The sequence below is a fragment of the Anomaloglossus baeobatrachus genome, chromosome 2 (genome assembly GCF_048569485.1).
Source record: "Anomaloglossus baeobatrachus isolate aAnoBae1 chromosome 2, aAnoBae1.hap1, whole genome shotgun sequence".
Taxonomy (NCBI): Eukaryota; Metazoa; Chordata; class Amphibia; order Anura; family Aromobatidae; genus Anomaloglossus; species Anomaloglossus baeobatrachus.
In genome coordinates, this window is record NC_134354.1 from 36,731,137 (window position 1) to 36,750,022 (window position 18,886).

At 45.9% G+C, this 18,886-nt stretch overlaps 1 protein-coding gene across 1 annotated transcript; it reads right to left on the reverse strand.

The window, feature by feature from the left end:
• Positions 1-2,835: 2,835 nt before the first annotated feature.
• On the reverse strand, positions 2,836-14,839 carry LOC142285981 (uncharacterized). The gene is made up of 6 exons (XM_075333314.1): positions 14,243-14,839; positions 13,941-14,029; positions 13,741-13,791; positions 3,505-3,596; positions 3,088-3,149; positions 2,836-2,900 (listed from the first exon to the last, which is right to left on the reverse strand). The coding sequence occupies exons 1-6, from the start codon at positions 14,730-14,732 to the stop codon at positions 2,836-2,838; spliced, it is 849 nt and encodes a 282-aa protein (XP_075189429.1). The 5' UTR covers positions 14,733-14,839.
• Between the last annotated feature and the right edge of the window lie 4,047 nt (positions 14,840-18,886).

The following is an 18,886-nucleotide window of genomic DNA, read 5'->3' on the forward strand; positions in this document are numbered from 1 at the left end:
TGAGTATGAGTCTCCTGGGAAGTGGGGGGGGGTCTGCTTTTTTGGGGGGTAAACTTACCCCCAACCGTGTTTCTCCAAGAATAAGACCTCCTCCAAAAATAAGCCCTAGTGCTTTTTTTGGGGGAAAAAAAAATATAAGACAGTGTCTTATTTTTGGAGAAACACGGTACTAGTATATGATGGTGAATGGCCCAGTTTATTACTGGTAAAAATAATCTTAGGTTCCTCTGTAGCACTAGTGGTGTGAGCTCCACCGAGGGCAGAGGACGATAAGTTGCCATTTTCATGTTGTGTTTATCCATCGGCACTCAGGAGAGGAAATACCCCTGTGGGGGAAACCTCTAGGGAACCATGGCCTAAGGATAAGTGCCCTTCCCTGGGGCACGAGGCAACATGTCATCTAGAAATGCTGGTCCGCGGTCATATTATTGACTCCTGGTAGGATTTTCATGGTCTGAAAAGAATGTGTTCTGTTATTGTACCTGTTAGGCTGTCTGTGGGAGTGTAACACCCTCAGTGGTGCTCAAACCAAAATTTGCAACAAATTCCAATCATCTTAGAAGAAAGAAAAGGTTGGTAAGAGGTTGGGAACTGTTGAAACGCGAGGACACGCGCAAACGGCCGCCATCGTCCACAGCACCCCACATTCTCCTTCCCACTGACTTTTAACATTGAAATAAAGGATTGATTTATACCCAGTGAGATCCAACCTTTTCTTCTTCTAGCATGCCAAGGCCATTCACCTGGTAGCCAGTGGAAGTGTCACCTTAAGAACGGACAGGTGTTATCGTATGGAAATCTGGGGAGTGAAGGCGGATTTATACCAAGGTGTTACTCCCTGCTTGATCTGTTCTGAATAAAACAGAATAATGGAAGACATTTTTCAAAACTGTAGCCAGGAAGAGTGAAGCAGTGAGCGATAGTCACCAGGAGCTCAGCCTGACGTGTATCTGCACTGTACACCTTTATCTATAATAGCTGGAATTGCTGTACCTGTAACCACTTAAAACTATAGCACTTACATATTATCTCTCCTGCACAAATGAAAACCCCCCAAAACACCAGAAAATCATTTCTTCCTTCCTTCACCCCTCCAAAAACAGATTTAAAAATTGACCAGACAGTTTGATATAATCCAAAATGGTATCAGTGAAAAGTGGATACACGTTACCACCACATTACATGCACCCTGTGCTCTTAAGGGGTGGAATGTAAAATACTTAACCATGAAGATATAAAATAAATCTACTACTACTACTAGCACATGATGGTGAATGGTTTTGTTTATTGCTGTTAAATATGTTTTAAAAATCTTAGGTTCCTCTCTGCACTAGTCGTGTGAGCTCCACCGAGGGCAAAAAGACTATAAGTTGCCATTTTCTTGTTGTATTTATCCATTGGCACTCAGGAGAGGAAAAACCCCCTGTGGGGGAAACCTCTAGGGAGCCATGGCCTACGGATAAGTGCCCTTCCCTGGGGGCACAAGGCAACATGTTGTCTACTAGTGCTGGTCCACGGTCATATTATTGACTCCTGGTAGGATTTTCATGGTGTACAGCTCCATGGCCTAAGGATAAGAGCCCTTCCCTGGGGTAACAAGTCAGCATGTTGTTTTCTAGTGCTGGTCCACGGTCATATTATTGACTCCTGGTAGGATTGTCATGGTCTACAGCTCCATGGCCTAAGGATAAGTGCCCTTTACTGTGGGCACAAGACAACATGTTGTTGTGAAATGCTGGTCCACGGTCATATTATTGACTCCTGGTAGGATTTTCATGGTCTCCAGCTTCTTCTTGTATTCATACACCGCAGATGCAGCAACAACCCCTAGCCCTGATTATGGTGGGGCAGAGGAGTGGATGTGGCTGCACTGCAGGTCACGGCCCTTTGGATACTCCTAGTGCTGGTGGAATAGGAACCGGTGAACAGCAGTTCTCAGAGCTGTTCACTTCCAGCGTTTTATCCTCCTCCAGATCCCATGGAAGGCGTCCTTCAGAATACTGCCAAATGTCCTGCTGGGAAAGATAATAGGTTAGAAAGGATTCTTATGTCCCAATAAGACACATGAAATGGGGCCGTCCGGAGGGAAAACCACCCGCAGACTAAAAGCAAATGGATTCCACACTAGACCCTGTTGATAGATCCATAAAGTTAGGAAGGGGCCTATGAAACCCCCCTATCCCCGTCCCATTTACACTGACTCACCTGCGATGGGTTTTTGCAGGTTTTGGTATCGGTTTTATGACCTTCCATCCATCACTAGCAAATGTGAATCCACCAAAGAGTTTTTGATCTTCTTCAGCTATTGGTGGTTTAATGGGTTTGATGAATGACGAGACATGATGCATTTTACATAATGTCATCACTTCTTGCTGCGGAGGGAAGATACAAGAATCAGTGTTCATAAAGAAGAAACACAACAGAAATGTACTTGTGCCGCATCTTCTCTGGGACATTTACTTACAGGGGGTAGCTGGAATGGTGGACACGCTCTGGATTCCTCTATATCTGTCCAGTTAATCTCTGTAAAGAATGGATGATCCCTGATATTGTCAACAAATTTTTGCCGACTTTCTGGCGACTTCTCCAGGAGCTGGGAAGATATAATAAAGAAGATTATTCAGTTTCTAGTCATCCAACATTTTCATTGTGTATTTTATTACATACAGTACATCTGCTGTATTACTGAGATGTGTCTTTATACTCACCCCCTTAATGATGGCTTTTAGTTGGGGGTCCAATTTCTTTGGGAAGACGGGATCATCATTGATTATTGCTTTAGTGGCAGTCCGTTGAAATCCACCTTTATAGAATGGATGTCCACCAATAGCCATCTCATATAACACCACACCAGCAGAGAACCAGTCCACTGCTGTGTTGTAGGGCTTCTCTAGAAAAATCTGTGAAGACATGAAAAAGACAATAAGAGCATTGTCCAGCCAGCAGAAGGCATGGAGATGTCCAGCCTTGTACACAGGGATAACTGAGGGACATGTAGATAATTCCTCACCTCAGGAGCCCTGTATATATAGGTTCCAACACAATCTGAAGTTTTTGTATCGCCAAAGATGTTCGTTGCGGCAAGACCGAAATCAGCAATCTTCAAGTGACCGGTGCTGTCCAGTAAAATGTTCTCTGGTTTTAGGTCTCTGATAAAGGGAAGAGTTTTTAAAATGTGATAATTGTTATATTAGCCGGGCTGATGATGTATTATGGCCTGAAATATCAAGTGTCTACAGGGGGCATGAGGATGAGGGTATAGAAGTGTTTATACCAAGTCTACACAGAAGAAGACGTGCTGCACCTACCTGTGTATGATGCCTCTGGAGTGGAGAAACTGCAGCCCACAGATCAGCTCAGCGGCAAAAAATCTAATGAGAAAAAATGATAAAGGAAACAACATCCATCATTTCAACCACTAAACTACGAGACTAATAATGACATAAAGCCGGAATGTTCCTGACAACTATCAGCTTCATCTAATGTATCCATGTTCTGTCTTACCTGGTGGCTGGAATGGGAAGTGGGGCATTGCGTTTCAGGAAGTGTCTAAGGTCTCCTCCACTGAGATATTCCATGACGTAGAATACGTAGTCCTATGATAAAACAGAGGAGTGTTACTGGTATAGTCTAGATATGGGGCACTGGTGGTAATGTTATAATACATATAATGCTATAGTAGTGACCTAGAAAAAACATTGCACACAGATGGCCATATAGACAGACATTTCTAGAATATATAGAAGACTCAGAGCCCGGGGCGTAACGATAGATATATAGAAGACTCAGAGCCCGGGGCATAACGATAGCGGTCGCAGAGATCACGACTGTAACCGGGCCCGGCAGGGTTAGGGGTCCGGTGCCCACCCTGCAGAGAAATAAGCAGTGTTTTCAAGAAAAAGACTGGCGTAATTCCACATATTATGAATAGAAAGTTTTTATTTAAGATTAGATACAAAAAATGCTAGACATAAAACATAGACATTAAAAATGTATAGTGTTACAGTGCACGGAACTACACAAAGATGCGGAGGTTTGGCATGCTGACTGTGTGAACAGGATCTAGTTTGTTGGTTTGCTGGTTTGAATATAGATTGCTTTCACAGGAGACTACAGGTCATTTATTTCTATCTATATACATGTACACACGGATACTCGTGACTCATCAATGTATGTAAATATATTACTACATTAAACACATATCAGTGTACATATGTTGCTGTTAATCCGTATCTATATATATAATTGCCTTATTCTGTCTGTCTGTCTGTCTGTCTGTCTGTCTTGCTCCAAAATTCTGTCCTTACTGATGAGGAATTATCCTTTATCATATAGATTTCCTTTTCTTTTCCCTATTTAATTTTGTATAAAAAGGTGGCTCCTGCAATATGGTGTCAGTTCTGTGATCCAATAAGAGCTCTTGCAATTGCAATAAATCTTTCTTTCTTTCACCTAAGAAAGTCTGACGTCTGATCCTTGGGAGACTGAGATCGTTATTTCCGTAACATTTGGAGTTTCTGCCCGGTCCCTCTCCACCTGCCGGACGGGAGCCAAGCCAAGCGGAGGACCTGCGGAGGAAAGTGGATTCGATACCTGAATTCGATACCTACAAAACAGCGCTGTACAGGTGAGCTTTTATCCCTGTCAAGGGTGACAAATCCACTTTCTCTCTCAGTAATCCCGCCTGAAGTCCGTAACACTTACCGCGACAAGCGTCTCATTGGCCGTTCGCCTCGGCTCCGCCCCCCCCCGCACGGATTGGCCGCTCGCCCAGACTCCGCCCCCCACATGGATTGGCCTCTCGCCCCGGCCCCCTGCACGCATTGGCAACTCGGCCACGCCCCGCCCCCCTCACGCATTGCGACCTCGCTCTGGCCCCGCCCCCCGCACGCATTCCCCGAACCGACACGGAGCCCCGACTCCCAGGTGAGTGCTGTACCCCCGGGAGCCCACATCAGCGTACGCCGACAACCCAGCCGACACATACCCTCGCATTGCTGGGGTTGCCGGCGTACGCTGGTGTGGGCTCCCATGCGAGCGGGGGGCGGGGTACGCTGGTAACCATGGTACACATCGAGTAATATTGTGTAGCATGGTTACCAGCGTACACCAGCTCCCAGGTGAGCGCATCAAGGTCCTGCAGCGGCGGAACGCACACATAAGAACAGACACACACACACACATACACACATCAGATCACACTCACTCTCACACACACCTCACACACACACCAGATCGCATCCACTCACTCACAACATCCAGTGATATCGCTTGCTTCTCGGCGGCGATACTGTGCGTGCAGTGACCTTCCAGGACCTGCCGGAGGATCACATGGCCAGAAGCATGTGGTATCTCCGGATGTTGTGAGTGTAGCGCGTATGTGCAATATCGTCAATGTGTGTGTGCGTGTATGCGATCGGGTGTGTGCGTGTATGCGATCGGGTGTGTGCGTGTATGCGATTGGGTGTGTGCGTGTCGGCAGAAGGCAGAGGAGCACTGCGTGCAGCACAGCTGCTGGGACCGCACACCGGAGGGCACAGGCAGAAGTGGGGTGTGAGTGTATGCGATCAGATGTGTGCGTGTATACTGTCTGATGTGTGACTGTGGAGCACGATGGGGGGTGCACAGCATGGGGGATGGAGCACGATGGGGAGTGCGAAGCATGGGGGATGGAGCACGATGGGGAGTGTGCAGCATGGGGGATGGAGCACGATGGGGGGTGCGCAGCATGGGGGATGGAGCACGATGGGGGATGCGCAGCATGGGGGATGGAGCACGATGGGGAGTGCGCAGCATGGGGGATGGAGCACGTTTGGGAGTGCGCAGCATGGGGGATGGAGCACGATGGGGAGTGCGCAGCATGGGGGATGGAGCACGTTTGGGAGTGCGCAGCATGGGGGATGGAGCACGATGGGGAATGCGCAGCATGGGGGATGGAGCACGATTGGGGGTGCGCAGCATGGGGGATGGAGCACGATGGGGGGTGCACACCTCCCCCCAAAACACACACACACACACCGCCACACACGCACTGCACAGCACACCACACACACACTGGGAACCACAAACACCACGCTACACAGACACCCACACACACAGACAACGCCGCGCACACACAACACCCAACACACAAACACCGCAGCACACAAAAATATACGCACATACCGCACAACACACACATTGCACAAAACATACCTCCCCCCAAAACACACACACACCCCACACCCACACAAACCGTGCAACACACACACACACAACGCTACAGACACACAGCGCTCCACAAACAACGCAACACACACAACGCAACACACAAACAACACCGCTCTCACCCCCCGCCACACCCAGACAACACCCAGAACATGTACAGCGCCCTACTCAAACACTTGGTAACTACACACAACAACATCTATATATATATATATATATATATATATATAACAAAATCATTCATTAACTACACAATACGTAAATTCTAGAATACCAGATGCGTAGAATCGGGCCACCTTTTAGTATATATATATATATATATATATATATATATATATATATATACTAGAAGGTGGCCCGATTCTACGCATCGGGTATTCTAGAATTTACGTATTGTGTAGTTAATGTATGATTTTTGTTATGTGTATATATATATATATATATATATATATATATATATATATATATATATAGATGTTGTGTGTAGTTACCAAGTGTTTGTGTAGGGCGCTGTACATGTTCTGGGTGTTGTCTGGGTGTGGCGGGGGGTGAGAGCGGTGTTGTATGTGTATTGCGTGTGTTGCGTTGTTTGTGGAGCGCTGTGTGTCTGTAGCGTTGTGTGTGTGTGTGTGTGTTGCGCGGTTTGTGTGGGTGTGGTTTTTTTTTCGGGGGAGGTATGTTTTGTGCAATGTGTGTGTGTTGCGTGGTATGTGCGTATATTTATGTATGCCGCGGTGTTTGTGTGTTGGGTGTTGTGTGTGTGCAGCGTTGTCTGTGTGTGTGGGAGTCTGTGTAGGGCGGTGTTTGTGGTTATGCAAAATTTGGATCAATAAAGTCCCGGGAATATTGTAGTTTAACAAGATAAACAAAATATTCCCAATATTAAACAATTTTATTACAGTAAAATCCACACCATTGTGTAAAACAGAACCATGACCTAGTGGTCAAATACATATAAAATGTCAGAGACAAATACAATTAACAAAGTGGCAGTGGTTCACAGTTATCACTTTTGAGCATAGGACTTAACTTGTGGGCTGTAATTAATTATTCGCCAGAGATTTGATTCATGACAGTCCATACAGTCCAGATAATGATATGTTATTGCTCTTCAGGTGTCCTTATAATAGGAGTAAACCATCAGCCTTCATACAATTCCACCTCAGTAACTCCACCTCGACGCGTTTCCCCACACAGTGAGTGTGGTTCATCAGGAGGCTATGAGGCAAATACACCATATCAACATGGAGATACAAATAAAGTGCATAGTTTGAGAACATTATCACAGTGGCATGAGAAGGATAGAGTAAGAAACAGATATACAAAAAGTACTTGCCCAGAATGATATGAAAAATCAGGTGTGCAGGTCCATGGCGTCAGGAACAGGATCAGCGTGGTGCAGTTGATACTATGCGGATGACCACCACAGTCCAAGTGATCGCCATGGATCTGCACTACCATCTGTGGTATATATATACCATACATCATTCAATACACCTGGAGGCAAATCGGGCGTGTGCTCACAGAGCACCCAGTGCGCATGCCTGATACAGCGCGCGCCTACCGCGCGCTCCCGATGGAGGCCTATGAGGGTCAAATCACCCACCGGCCGTTTCCATCGGCACACTATGGGTACTATAGTGTGCCGATGGAAACGGCCGGTGGGTGATTTGACCCTCATAGGCCTCCATCGGGAGCGCGCGGTAGGCGCGCGCTGTATCAGGCATGCGCACTGGGTGCTCTGTGAGCACACGCCCGATTTGCCTCCAGGTGTATTGAATGATGTATGGTATATATATACCACAGATGGTAGTGCAGATCCATGGCGATCACTTGGACTGTGGTGGTCATCCGCATAGTATCAACTGCACCACGCTGATCCTGTTCCTGACGCCATGGACCTGCACACCTGATTTTTCATATCATTCTGGGCAAGTACTTTTTGTATATCTGTTTCTTACTCTATCCTTCTCATGCCACTGTGATAATGTTCTCAAACTATGCACTTTATTTGTATCTCCATGTTGATATGGTGTATTTGCCTCATAGCCTCCTGATGAACCACACTCACTGTGTGGGGAAACGCGTCGAGGTGGAGTTACTGAGGTGGAATTGTATGAAGGCTGATGGTTTACTCCTATTATAAGGACACCTGAAGAGCAATAACATATCATTATCTGGACTGTATGGACTGTCATGAATCAAATCTCTGGCGAATAATTAATTACAGCCCACAAGTTAAGTCCTATGCTCAAAAGTGATAACTGTGAACCACTGCCACTTTGTTAATTGTATTTGTCTCTGACATTTTATATGTATTTGACCACTAGGTCATGGTTCTGTTTTACACAATGGTGTGGATTTTACTGTAATAAAATTGTTTAATATTGGGAATATTTTGTTTATCCGGTGTTTGTGGTTCCCAGTGTGTGTGTGGTGTGTTGTGTGTGTGTTGGGGGGAGGTGTGCACCTCCCATCGTACTCCATCCCCCATGCTGCGCACCCCCCATCGTGCTCCATCCGCCATGCTGCGCACTCCCAAACATGCTCCATCCGCCATGCTGCGCATTCCCAAACGTGCTCCATCCGCCATGCTGCGCACTCCCAAACGTGCTCCATCCGCCATGCTGCGCACTCCCAAACGTGCTCCATCCCCCATGCTGCGCACTCCCCATCGTGCTCCATCCCCCATGCTGCACCAGCATCAGCCTCTCTGCCCCCAGCATCAGTCTCTCTGCCCCCAGCATCAGCCTCTCTCCTCCCAGCATCAGCCTCTCTCCTCCCAGCATCAGCCTCTCTGTCCCCAGCATCAGCCTCTCTCCTCCCAGCATCAGCCTCTCTTCTCTCAGCCTCCCTCCTCCCAGCCTCCCCCAGCATCAGCCTCTCTCCTTCCAGCCTCCCCCAGCACCAGCCTCCCCCAGCATCAGCCTCCGCCTCCCAGCCTCCCCCAGCATCAGCCTCCGCCTCCCAGCCTCTGCCTCTCTCCTCCCAGCCTCCTCCAGCATCAGCCTCTCTCCTCCCAGCCTCCCCTAGCATCAGCCTCCCCCTCCCAGCCTCCCCCAGCATCAGCCTCTTTCCTTCCAGCCTCCCCCAGCATCAGCCTCTCTCCTCCCAGCCTCCCCCAGCATCAGCCTCCCCCTCCCAGCCTCCCCCAGCATCAGCCTCCCCCAGCATCAGCCTCTTTCCTTCCAGCCTCCCCCAGCATCAGCCTCTCTCATCCCAGCCACCCCCAGCATCAGCCTCCCCCAGCATCAGCCTTTCTCCTCCCAGCCTCCGCCTCCCTCAGCATCAGCCTACACCCTCCCAGCCTCCCCCAACATCAGCCTCCCCCAGCATCAGCCTCTCTCATCCCAGCCACCCCCAGTATCAGCCTCCCCCAGCATCAGCCTCTCTCCTCCCAGCCTCCCCCAGCATCAGCCTCCCCCAACATCAGCCTCCCCCTCCCAGCCTTCCCCAGGATCAGTCTCTCTCCTCCCAGCCTCCTCCAGCACGCCGTGCTCCTCTGCCGACACTCACAGATCCGATCGCATACACTCACACACACACACACACACACCCACCCGATCGCATACACTCACACCCACCCGATCGCATACACTCACACACACCCGATCGCATACACTCACACACACCCGATCGCATACACTCACACACACCCGATCGCATACACTCACACACACACACACATTGACGATATTGCACATGCGCGCTCACACTCACAACATCCGGAGATACCACATGCTTCTGGCCATGTGATCCTCCGGCAGGTCCTGGAAGCTCACAGCACAGTATCGCGGCCGAGAAGCAAGCGATATCTCCGGATGCTGTGAGTGTGTGGATGCGATCTGATGTGTGTGTGAGGTGTGTGTGAGAGTGAGTGTGATCTGATGTGTGTGTGTGTGTTGTTATGTGTGTGCGTGTGGATGTTCCGCCGCTGCAGGACCTTGATGCGCTGGTAACTATGCTACCATGGTTACCAGCGCATCCCGTCCCCCACTCGCACGGGAGCCCACACCAGCATACGGCGGCAAACCCCAGCAATGCGAGGGTTTGTGTCGGCTGGGTTGGCGGCGTATGCTGGTGTGGGCTCCCGGGGGTACAGTACTCACCTGGGAGTCGTGTCTCCGTGTCAGTTCGGGGGATGCGTGCGGGGGGCGGGGCCAGAGCGAGCGTGCATTGCGTGAGGGGGGCGGGGCGTGGCCGAGTTGCCAATACGTGCAGGGTGCCGGGGCGAGAGGCCAATCCGTGTGGGTGGTGGAGCCTGTGCGAGCGGCCGGCCAATCAGTGTGGGGGGGGAGCCAGGGCGAGCGACCAATCCGTGTGGGGGGGCGGGGCCATGGCGAGGCCAGCGGCCAATCCGCTTTGTGTCACCGTAAGGACACAATTTTGGAGCAAGACAGACAGACAGAATAAGGCAATTATATATGTAGATATATATATATATATATATATATATATATATATATATATATATATATATATATATATATATATATATACATATCGACACGTATATAGGGCTAAGTGTCTATGATGGTGAGCTAGTCACACTCAGAGTGATTGCCTTTTTGAGACACAACACATCACATGAATAACAGTTTTGCACTTTACAAATCAAAGTTAACATTCACCGTATGGAGCACTGTGTTATCAAGGCACCTGTATAGACAGTGTCTGTAATTGTACACTGGCTCCTCTCTAAGTGGTTGCCCTTTTAAGACACATCACTTAATAGCTTGGTCTATAGTAACGTTACTAACAAGCTTACATCTTTTACAAGACAGGTTTAGAGTTGTACTATTAGTAACCTTATATATATTATAGCTCATATGCAAAAATCGCTCATTGTAAGGAGACCCCTCTGTGAGTAAATGCCCAGTGTCTATAATTGTAATTGTAAACTGGCTCCACTCTAAATGGTTGCCCTTTTAAGACACATCACTTTAAGAGCCTGATCTATAGCAAAGTTGCTAACAAGCTTACATCTCAATACAAGATAAGTTTAGAGTTGTACTATTGATAGCATTATATATCTTAAGGCACACATGGAAAGAACACTGATTATAGAGAAACCCCTCTGTGAGTGATTGTCCTTTTAAGTCATAGCAGCAGCACTTAAACCATAAACAAACAGATCTTGGTATTACCCATGTTGGTTTTAGTAAAGGTCCAGTCACACTAAGCAACTTACCAGGGATCCCAACAACGATAGGGATCGCTGGTAAGTTGCTAGGAGGTTGCTGGTGAGATGTCACACTGCGACGCTCCAGCGATCCCACCAGCAACCTGACCTGGCAGGGATCGCTGGAGCGTCGCTACACAAGTTGCTGGTGAGCTCACCAGCAACCAGTGACCAGCCCCCAGCGCCGCGTGGAAGATGCTGCGCTTGGTAACTAAGGTAAATATCGGGTAACCAACCCGATATTTACCTTGGTTACCACCGCACGGAGCTACACGTGCAGGGAGCAGCGCACACTGAGCGCTGGCTCCCTGCTCTCCTAGTTACAGCACACATCGGGTTAATTACCTGATGTGTGCTGCAGCTAAATGTGCACAGAGCAGGGAGCAGCGCACACTGCTTACCGCTGGCTCCTTGCTCTCCTAGTTACAGCACACATCGGGTTAATTAACCCGATGTGTGCTGCAGCTACATGTGCACAGAGCAGGAGCCGGCACTGACAGTGAGAGCGGAGGAGGCTGGTAACAAAGGTAAATATCGGGTAACCAAGGACAGGGCTTCTTGGTTACCCGATGTTTACATTGGTTACCAGCCTCCGCAGAAGCCGGCTCCTGCTGCCTGCACATTTAGTTGTTGCTGTCTCGCTGTCACACACAGCGATCTGTGCTTCACAGCGGGACAGCAACAACTAAAAAATGGCCCAGGACATTCAGCAACAACCAACGACTTCACAGCAGGGGCCAGGTTGTTGCTGGATGTCACACACAGCAACATCGCTAGCAACGTCACAAACGTTGTTCGTTAGCAGCGATGTTGCTAGCGATGTTGCTTAGTGTGACGGGGCCTTAAGTCAGCACAGTGTTCACCTCCACCCCCAACTTTCTATTCATAATATGTGGAATTACTCCAGTCTTTTTCTTGAAAACAACGGTTATATGGAGTTAGCATAAATATGTGTGATATAATGAAAATCTGGAATTATTGGTTATTAAGAGAAATAAGCAGCCGGCTTCTCTCTGTGAGACAGGAGCTGCTCTGTAACATCACACGATGCAGCCTCTATAGGGCCCCAACTCAGGGGGGCCCAGTGTCAGCGCCCTTGCCCATCATTGCACAAAGTAATGATGAAGGATGGAGCGAAGCACTCCGCTCTATCCTTCATCATTCTCCCCCTGTGCCTGTGCTCGATGTCTCAGTACAGCAGAACGCGGCAACGTCACCACTGTGCGCTACTGAGCTAAGACTGCAGAGCGCACGGGACACTGACCGGAGCAGCGGGGGAACAAGGAGAGGTGAAGACAGAGTAGCAGGGGAATGAGGAGAGGTGAGGACGGCGCAGCGGGGGAATGAGGAGAGGTGAGGATTTATTTATATTGTATTAGTGAGTGCAGCTTATGGTGGTGCATTAAATGGTATGGGGGCTGCATAATACAATATGAAGGACACCTTAGACATGGACTATTGGGGTGCATTATAATACAATGAGGCCTATAGGGTGCATTAAATGGTATGGGGGCTGTATAATATAATATGAAGGATTATGGGGGTGCATTATAAAACGTGGAGGACTATGGGGGTATATTAAATGGTATGGGGCTGCATAATATAAAATAAAGGACACCTTATACATTGACTACGGGGGTGCATTATAATATTTGGTGGCCTATGGGGTGCATTAAATGGTTTGAGGGTTGCATAATATAATATGGAGAACTATGGGTTTGCATTATAAAACATGGAAAACTATGGAGCTGCCTTATAATGTATGGAGGCCTATGGGTGTGCATTAAACATTATGTGGGCTGTATAATACAAAATGAAGGACTATGGGGGCTACAGTATAATATATAAAGGGTTATGTGGGACCCATTATTCTATATGGAAGGCTATGTAGAAACTTTTTTAGTATTTGTAGGGCTATTATAGTATTTGGAGAGTTATATACAAGGGGGGACAAAGATAAAAGCATAGGATGGGAAAGATTTGTGCTACGGGAAAGAGCCTCTTTCCCTCAGCACCAGCTTTTCCATGCTCTGCTATACATATTTCCCTCAGCAATAGCTTTCCCATGCTCCTATATCATAGGAAAGCTGGATGCTGAGGGAAAGATGTATATCAGAGCATGCAATACTATGGTAGTGACCTAGAAGAATTTTGTACACAGATGGCCATATAGATCTGGCATTGATAGAATATATAGAAGATTCAGAGCTGTTAGATCATCAGCCTCTTACCTGGGACTGGAAGGTGGAAAAAGCCCGAGTAATGAATGGACTCTTCCTAGTCATCTCCAGGACTTGTCGCTCTATCAGTATATCGTCTCTTGAGTCCTCAATTAGGAGCCTCTTGTTTACCATCTTCACTGCCACTTTTTGTTTGCAGGCCTTATGTGTGGCCAACATGACCTGGAGGATACAGAGCATTAGAATTGGAGGAAAGGCCCGTCCTGCCATGAGACATGACGAGAAAATGTGAAGCAGTAACGTTCCTAGAGTCATATTACTGCTCCACATCCCCACACGAGGAAAATGTCACCACATTTCCTAATACTTACTTTACCATATCCGCCCTGTCCAATGACTTTATGGAAGGTGAAGCTCTCCAGTCCAGTCACAATGATGGGAGATTCAGCCGGGGTTGTCCCTGATGGAGAGAGGAGATATAAAATGTATTATTCCTATATAATGCTAATGTGGCCTCCTATAGCAATTACAACATGGGATAGAACAATATTAGGGGGGTATCAAAGAGAAAAAGCCCAAAAATCATAATAGGTGGGATATTCTAAAGGTTTACAATCCTGTCAGTTACTATATTAAGGGTTATTGGCTCTTGGGGTCTTAGATCTGCACTCACCTGACAGCTGCTCACTCTCAGCTTTGGGGGACACGCTGGATCCATTATCAGCTTTGTCCCCCATCGCTTCTCCCCTTTTCCTCTTGCTCACGATACTCTCCTGTATCGGGCTTCCAGGTCTTTTTGAAGCCTTGATAATGCTTTGGTCGGGGACATCTTTTTCATCCTCTGATGTTTCTGTTCTCCTTCTTTTTGGCACCTCATCTATGCTTTCTCTCTTTCTCTTCCTCAAACTCTCCATATTCATCTCAGTGTCAGCTTTGGGGGATACGCTGGATCCATCATCAGCTTTGTCCCCCATCGCTTCTCCCCTTTTCCTCTTGTTCTCGATACAATCCTGTATCAGACCTCCAGGTCTCTTTGAAGCCTTGATAAGGCTTTGGTTGGTGCCATCTTTTTCACCCTCTGATGATTCTAGTTTTCTTTTTTTTGGCACCTCATCTATGCTCTCTCCCTTTCTTTTCCTCAAACTCTCCATATTCAGCTCCATAGATGAAATTCTGGGCTGAGGAAGGTCCTGTCCACCTCTGGAGCGCTCCCGGATGGCGCCTGGAACTGCTCCTCTAACAGGCCTTCTAGTAATCGGTATTATATTTTATATAAAACCAAAATTTGCTAAGCGCAAGTAAAAATCGCCTTCACTCACTAAGTGATGAAAACAAATGGACGATACTCAGGCTGCAGCAACATTCTGATGATTGTTCGATGACATCACAGGGGCATTGTGACATCATCACATTCTAAAAGTCACATGACATCAGAGGGGACAGTGACTTGAGGCTGGCCGTGAGGTTTGTGTTCTTCAACAGTTAAGTCTCTTTATCATTTATCAGTTTCCATTTGAGCCCATGAAACTCCAAAATAAATCTTTTCCAATACAAAAAAATAATTTTACATTTTTTTTACACCATTCATCAGTTAGCTTGAAAAATGCAATGTAAATAGTATAAAGATTAATATCAGGGCATAAGTAAAGTGCTGCTGAGTGTGACAGAAAGGCAAAAATATCATAAGTTATTAAAAGAATAAGGGTGACGCATTTCAGTATGGGACAGATGTCTTCATCAGGCCAGGCTTGTATGTTAACATTACAACAGACAGAGATTAAATGGACAAAAAGGAGGGAAAAAGAGTTACACCCGGACATCATGGAGATTAAAGTTGCCTCTCTGAGAAATCCCCTTTATTGTAAATGTATTTTATATAATATTAGTTACAGGGGGTCACCTAATTCAGAAGATCTCACCGTTCACCTGTATGAATGTAATGTTCTCTAAATCTCTCATGTGGTCACTAAGGCTTGATCACAGCTGTGTCTGTCACTGAGCGGCAGCCGATCCTCCTGACCCGAACTCACTGCTATGAGGCCATTGACTTTATGTCAGGACAACCACGGCCGCTCTGTGCTTGGCCAGTGACAAATAGATGTGCGAATATGGCCTAATGGTCATATATACAGTATATATGTATAAGCAATGGTAAAACACTTCCCCTCCCATATCTAATACCCGCTTACACTAATAGAAATCTCAGAGGAAACATTGTGCCCATCTATCATTTCTATTCAGACTAATTTTATTAAAGGGGTTATCCAGAACCACTTTATTTTTTTATTTCATGGGGCTAAGAACTGTAGTATAATGCACCCCACATAGTCCTCACATAGTATAATTCACCCCCCATATTCTTCCATACAGTAAAATGCAACCCCTCCCATAGTCTTCCATATATTATATATCACCCCCATAGTCTTCCATATATTATAAGGCACCTCCATAGTTCTTCATATAGCATAATGAAACCCATAGTCCTGCATATACTAAAATTCACCCCCTTAGTCCTCCATATATTATAATACACCCCCATAATCCTCCATATATTATAATGCACCCCCATAGTCCTCCATATATTATAATGCATCCCATGTTCTCTAAATAGTATAATACACCCCTATAGTCCTCCATATATTATAATGCGCCCCCATAGTCATCCACATATTGTAATGCACCCCCATAGTCCTACATATATTATACTGCACCCCCATGTCTTCTAAATAGTATAATACACCCCCATCGTCCTCCATATATTATAATGCACCCCCATAGTCGTCTACATATTGTACTGCGCCCCCATAGTCCTCCATATATTATAATGCACCCTATATTGCTCCATATATTATAATGCACCCCTATATTGCTCCATATATTATAATGCACCCCTATAGTACTCCATATACAGCTCTAGCAAAAATTAAGAGACCACTGCACAGTTTTATGAAATCAGCTTCTCTACATGTCTGACAGCCATTCCATTCTGGTGTCAGTTGAATTCCAACCAGAGTACACATCATTCTACTTAATGTGCTTCTGATTAGGTGATCACCTGAACCAAATCTTATTTAACGAGGGAAAGTATAAAAAACACTGCTGTGGTCTTCACAATCCTCTTGCAATAGGACAAGCTGGATGGCAAAACAAGGGCTAGTAATAGCCCAAAACTAATAGGAATGGAAAAAATACCCTTGAACCATTACAAAGGAGTTAAAAAGAAAAGTTCCGAGTGAGGAAAAGAAGGGCTCAATTATGGCTTTTTTAGCAGGGGGATACCGTGAGCGTCATGTTGCCTCCATCCTTAAAATTTCTAAGACGGCAGTCTACTACAAGGTCAAGCAGCAGATATTGGGGACAACAAAGCTACAGACTGGCAGAGGGCAAAAGCGACTCTCCACTGACCGGGATGACAGTCATCTTATTCGCATGTCACTCAGCAACCACAGGATGAGATCAAGTAACCTACAAAAAGAATGGGAAATGGCAGCTGGGGTGAAGTGCACTGCAAGAACAGTTCGTAACAGGCTCCTAAAGCCAGGGCTCAAGTCATGTAAAGCTAGAAAAAAAGCCCTTCGTCAATGAGAAGCAAAGGAGAGCCAGGCTGAAGTTTGCCATAAACTAATTTTCAGCTTTGCCCAACACCTGGTCGTCTAATGGTTAGATGGAGACCTGGAGAGGAGTACAAGCCACAGTGTCTTGCACCCACTGTGAAATTTGGTGGAGGATTGCTGATGATCTGGGGATGCTTTAGCAAGGCTGGAATTGGGCAGATTAAACTTTGCGAAGGACTGATGAATCAAGCCGCATACAAGATTATCCTGGAAAAACAGTTCTTCCTTCTGCTCAGGCAATGTTCTCCAACTCTGAGGACTGTTTTTTCCAGCAGGCATGGCCAGGCCACTCTCAAGACCTGAACTCCATTGAAAACCTCTGGAATGTAATCAAGAGGAAGATGGGATAGTCACAAGCCATCAAACAAAGAAGAACTGATTACATTTTTGCACCAGGAGTGGCATAAGGTCACTCAAAAGCAGCGTGAAAGACTAGTGGAAAGCAGCCAAGACGTATGAAAGTTGTGATTAAAAATCATGGTTACTCCACAAAATATTGATTTCTGAACTCTTCCTGAGGTAAAACATTATTAGTATTGTTGTTTCTAAATGATAACAAACTTGTTTTCTTTGCATTATTTGAGGTGTGAAATCTCTGTGCTTTTTTTGTTATTTTGACCATTTGTCACTTTCAGAAAATAAATACAAAATTTATTGCCTGGAAATTCGGAGACTTTGTCCGTAGTTTATAGAATAAAAGAACAATTTACATTTTACTCAAAAATATAAAGAGAAAAATCAGAAAAATTGTGAAAATTTTGCAGTGATCTCTTAATTTTTGCCAGAGCTGTATTATAATGCACCCACATAGTTCTTCATGTATTAAACGCACCCCATTGTCCTCTAATAATACAATGCGCCGCCAAAAAACTCCATATATTTTTTTTTAAACACCAAATTTTATTCAAAATTTTCATTTGCATTACATCTTGTTAAACAATATAGCAAGTATGGATTCACCATGTCCATTAACAGGTTATTGGCAATTAACTATTCCTCCTGTTTCCCTTGTTTCCCCCCCCTTCTATTCTAAAATAACCCCCCCAACAACTTAGCACACTTTTTTCCTCCTGTCTAGCCCACATGAAGAATACCCAGCCACGCCACATTTTGTCATTTTTTATTTTTTTTCACCCCATGCCTCTAGATGAATCATTTGCCTTCTTATCACTCCTTCACATTATGGCTGTTTTAATTTCCCTAATGTTCCCTTAATGTCTTCTAGTAGATACCACTCTGTGTACGTGAAGGTTGTAACTATTGTTTGTATTTCTGTAGCTTCACATTGTTTTTCAATGAATTTTCTCCATTTTTTAAAGAATGTGTCGGTCAAACCGTCTTTGTTTTTTTCTGCTGTCCTCTGTTCAATTCTAAGTAGCATTTTAATCTGCCTCATTACCTCGTCTTCTGACGGAACTTTGCCTTCAAGCCATTTGCCCAGCAAAGCCCTTTTTCCTATTATGGCTATACTATGGAACAGCTTTGGTATTCTATCTCTTTTTTCACTCACTCTTGCCATTTGTTCAATATGGTCATCATGAAAAATCCTTATCAATTGGTCCATCGCCACCTCTACCCCCCATATATTATTTATTAGTGCCTGCATTTTTTTCCAGAATTTTTGACTCTGGGCATTGCCAAATCCCATGTAACAGATCCGTGTTTAGCATCCTACATTTGGGACAATGTACTATCTTATTAAC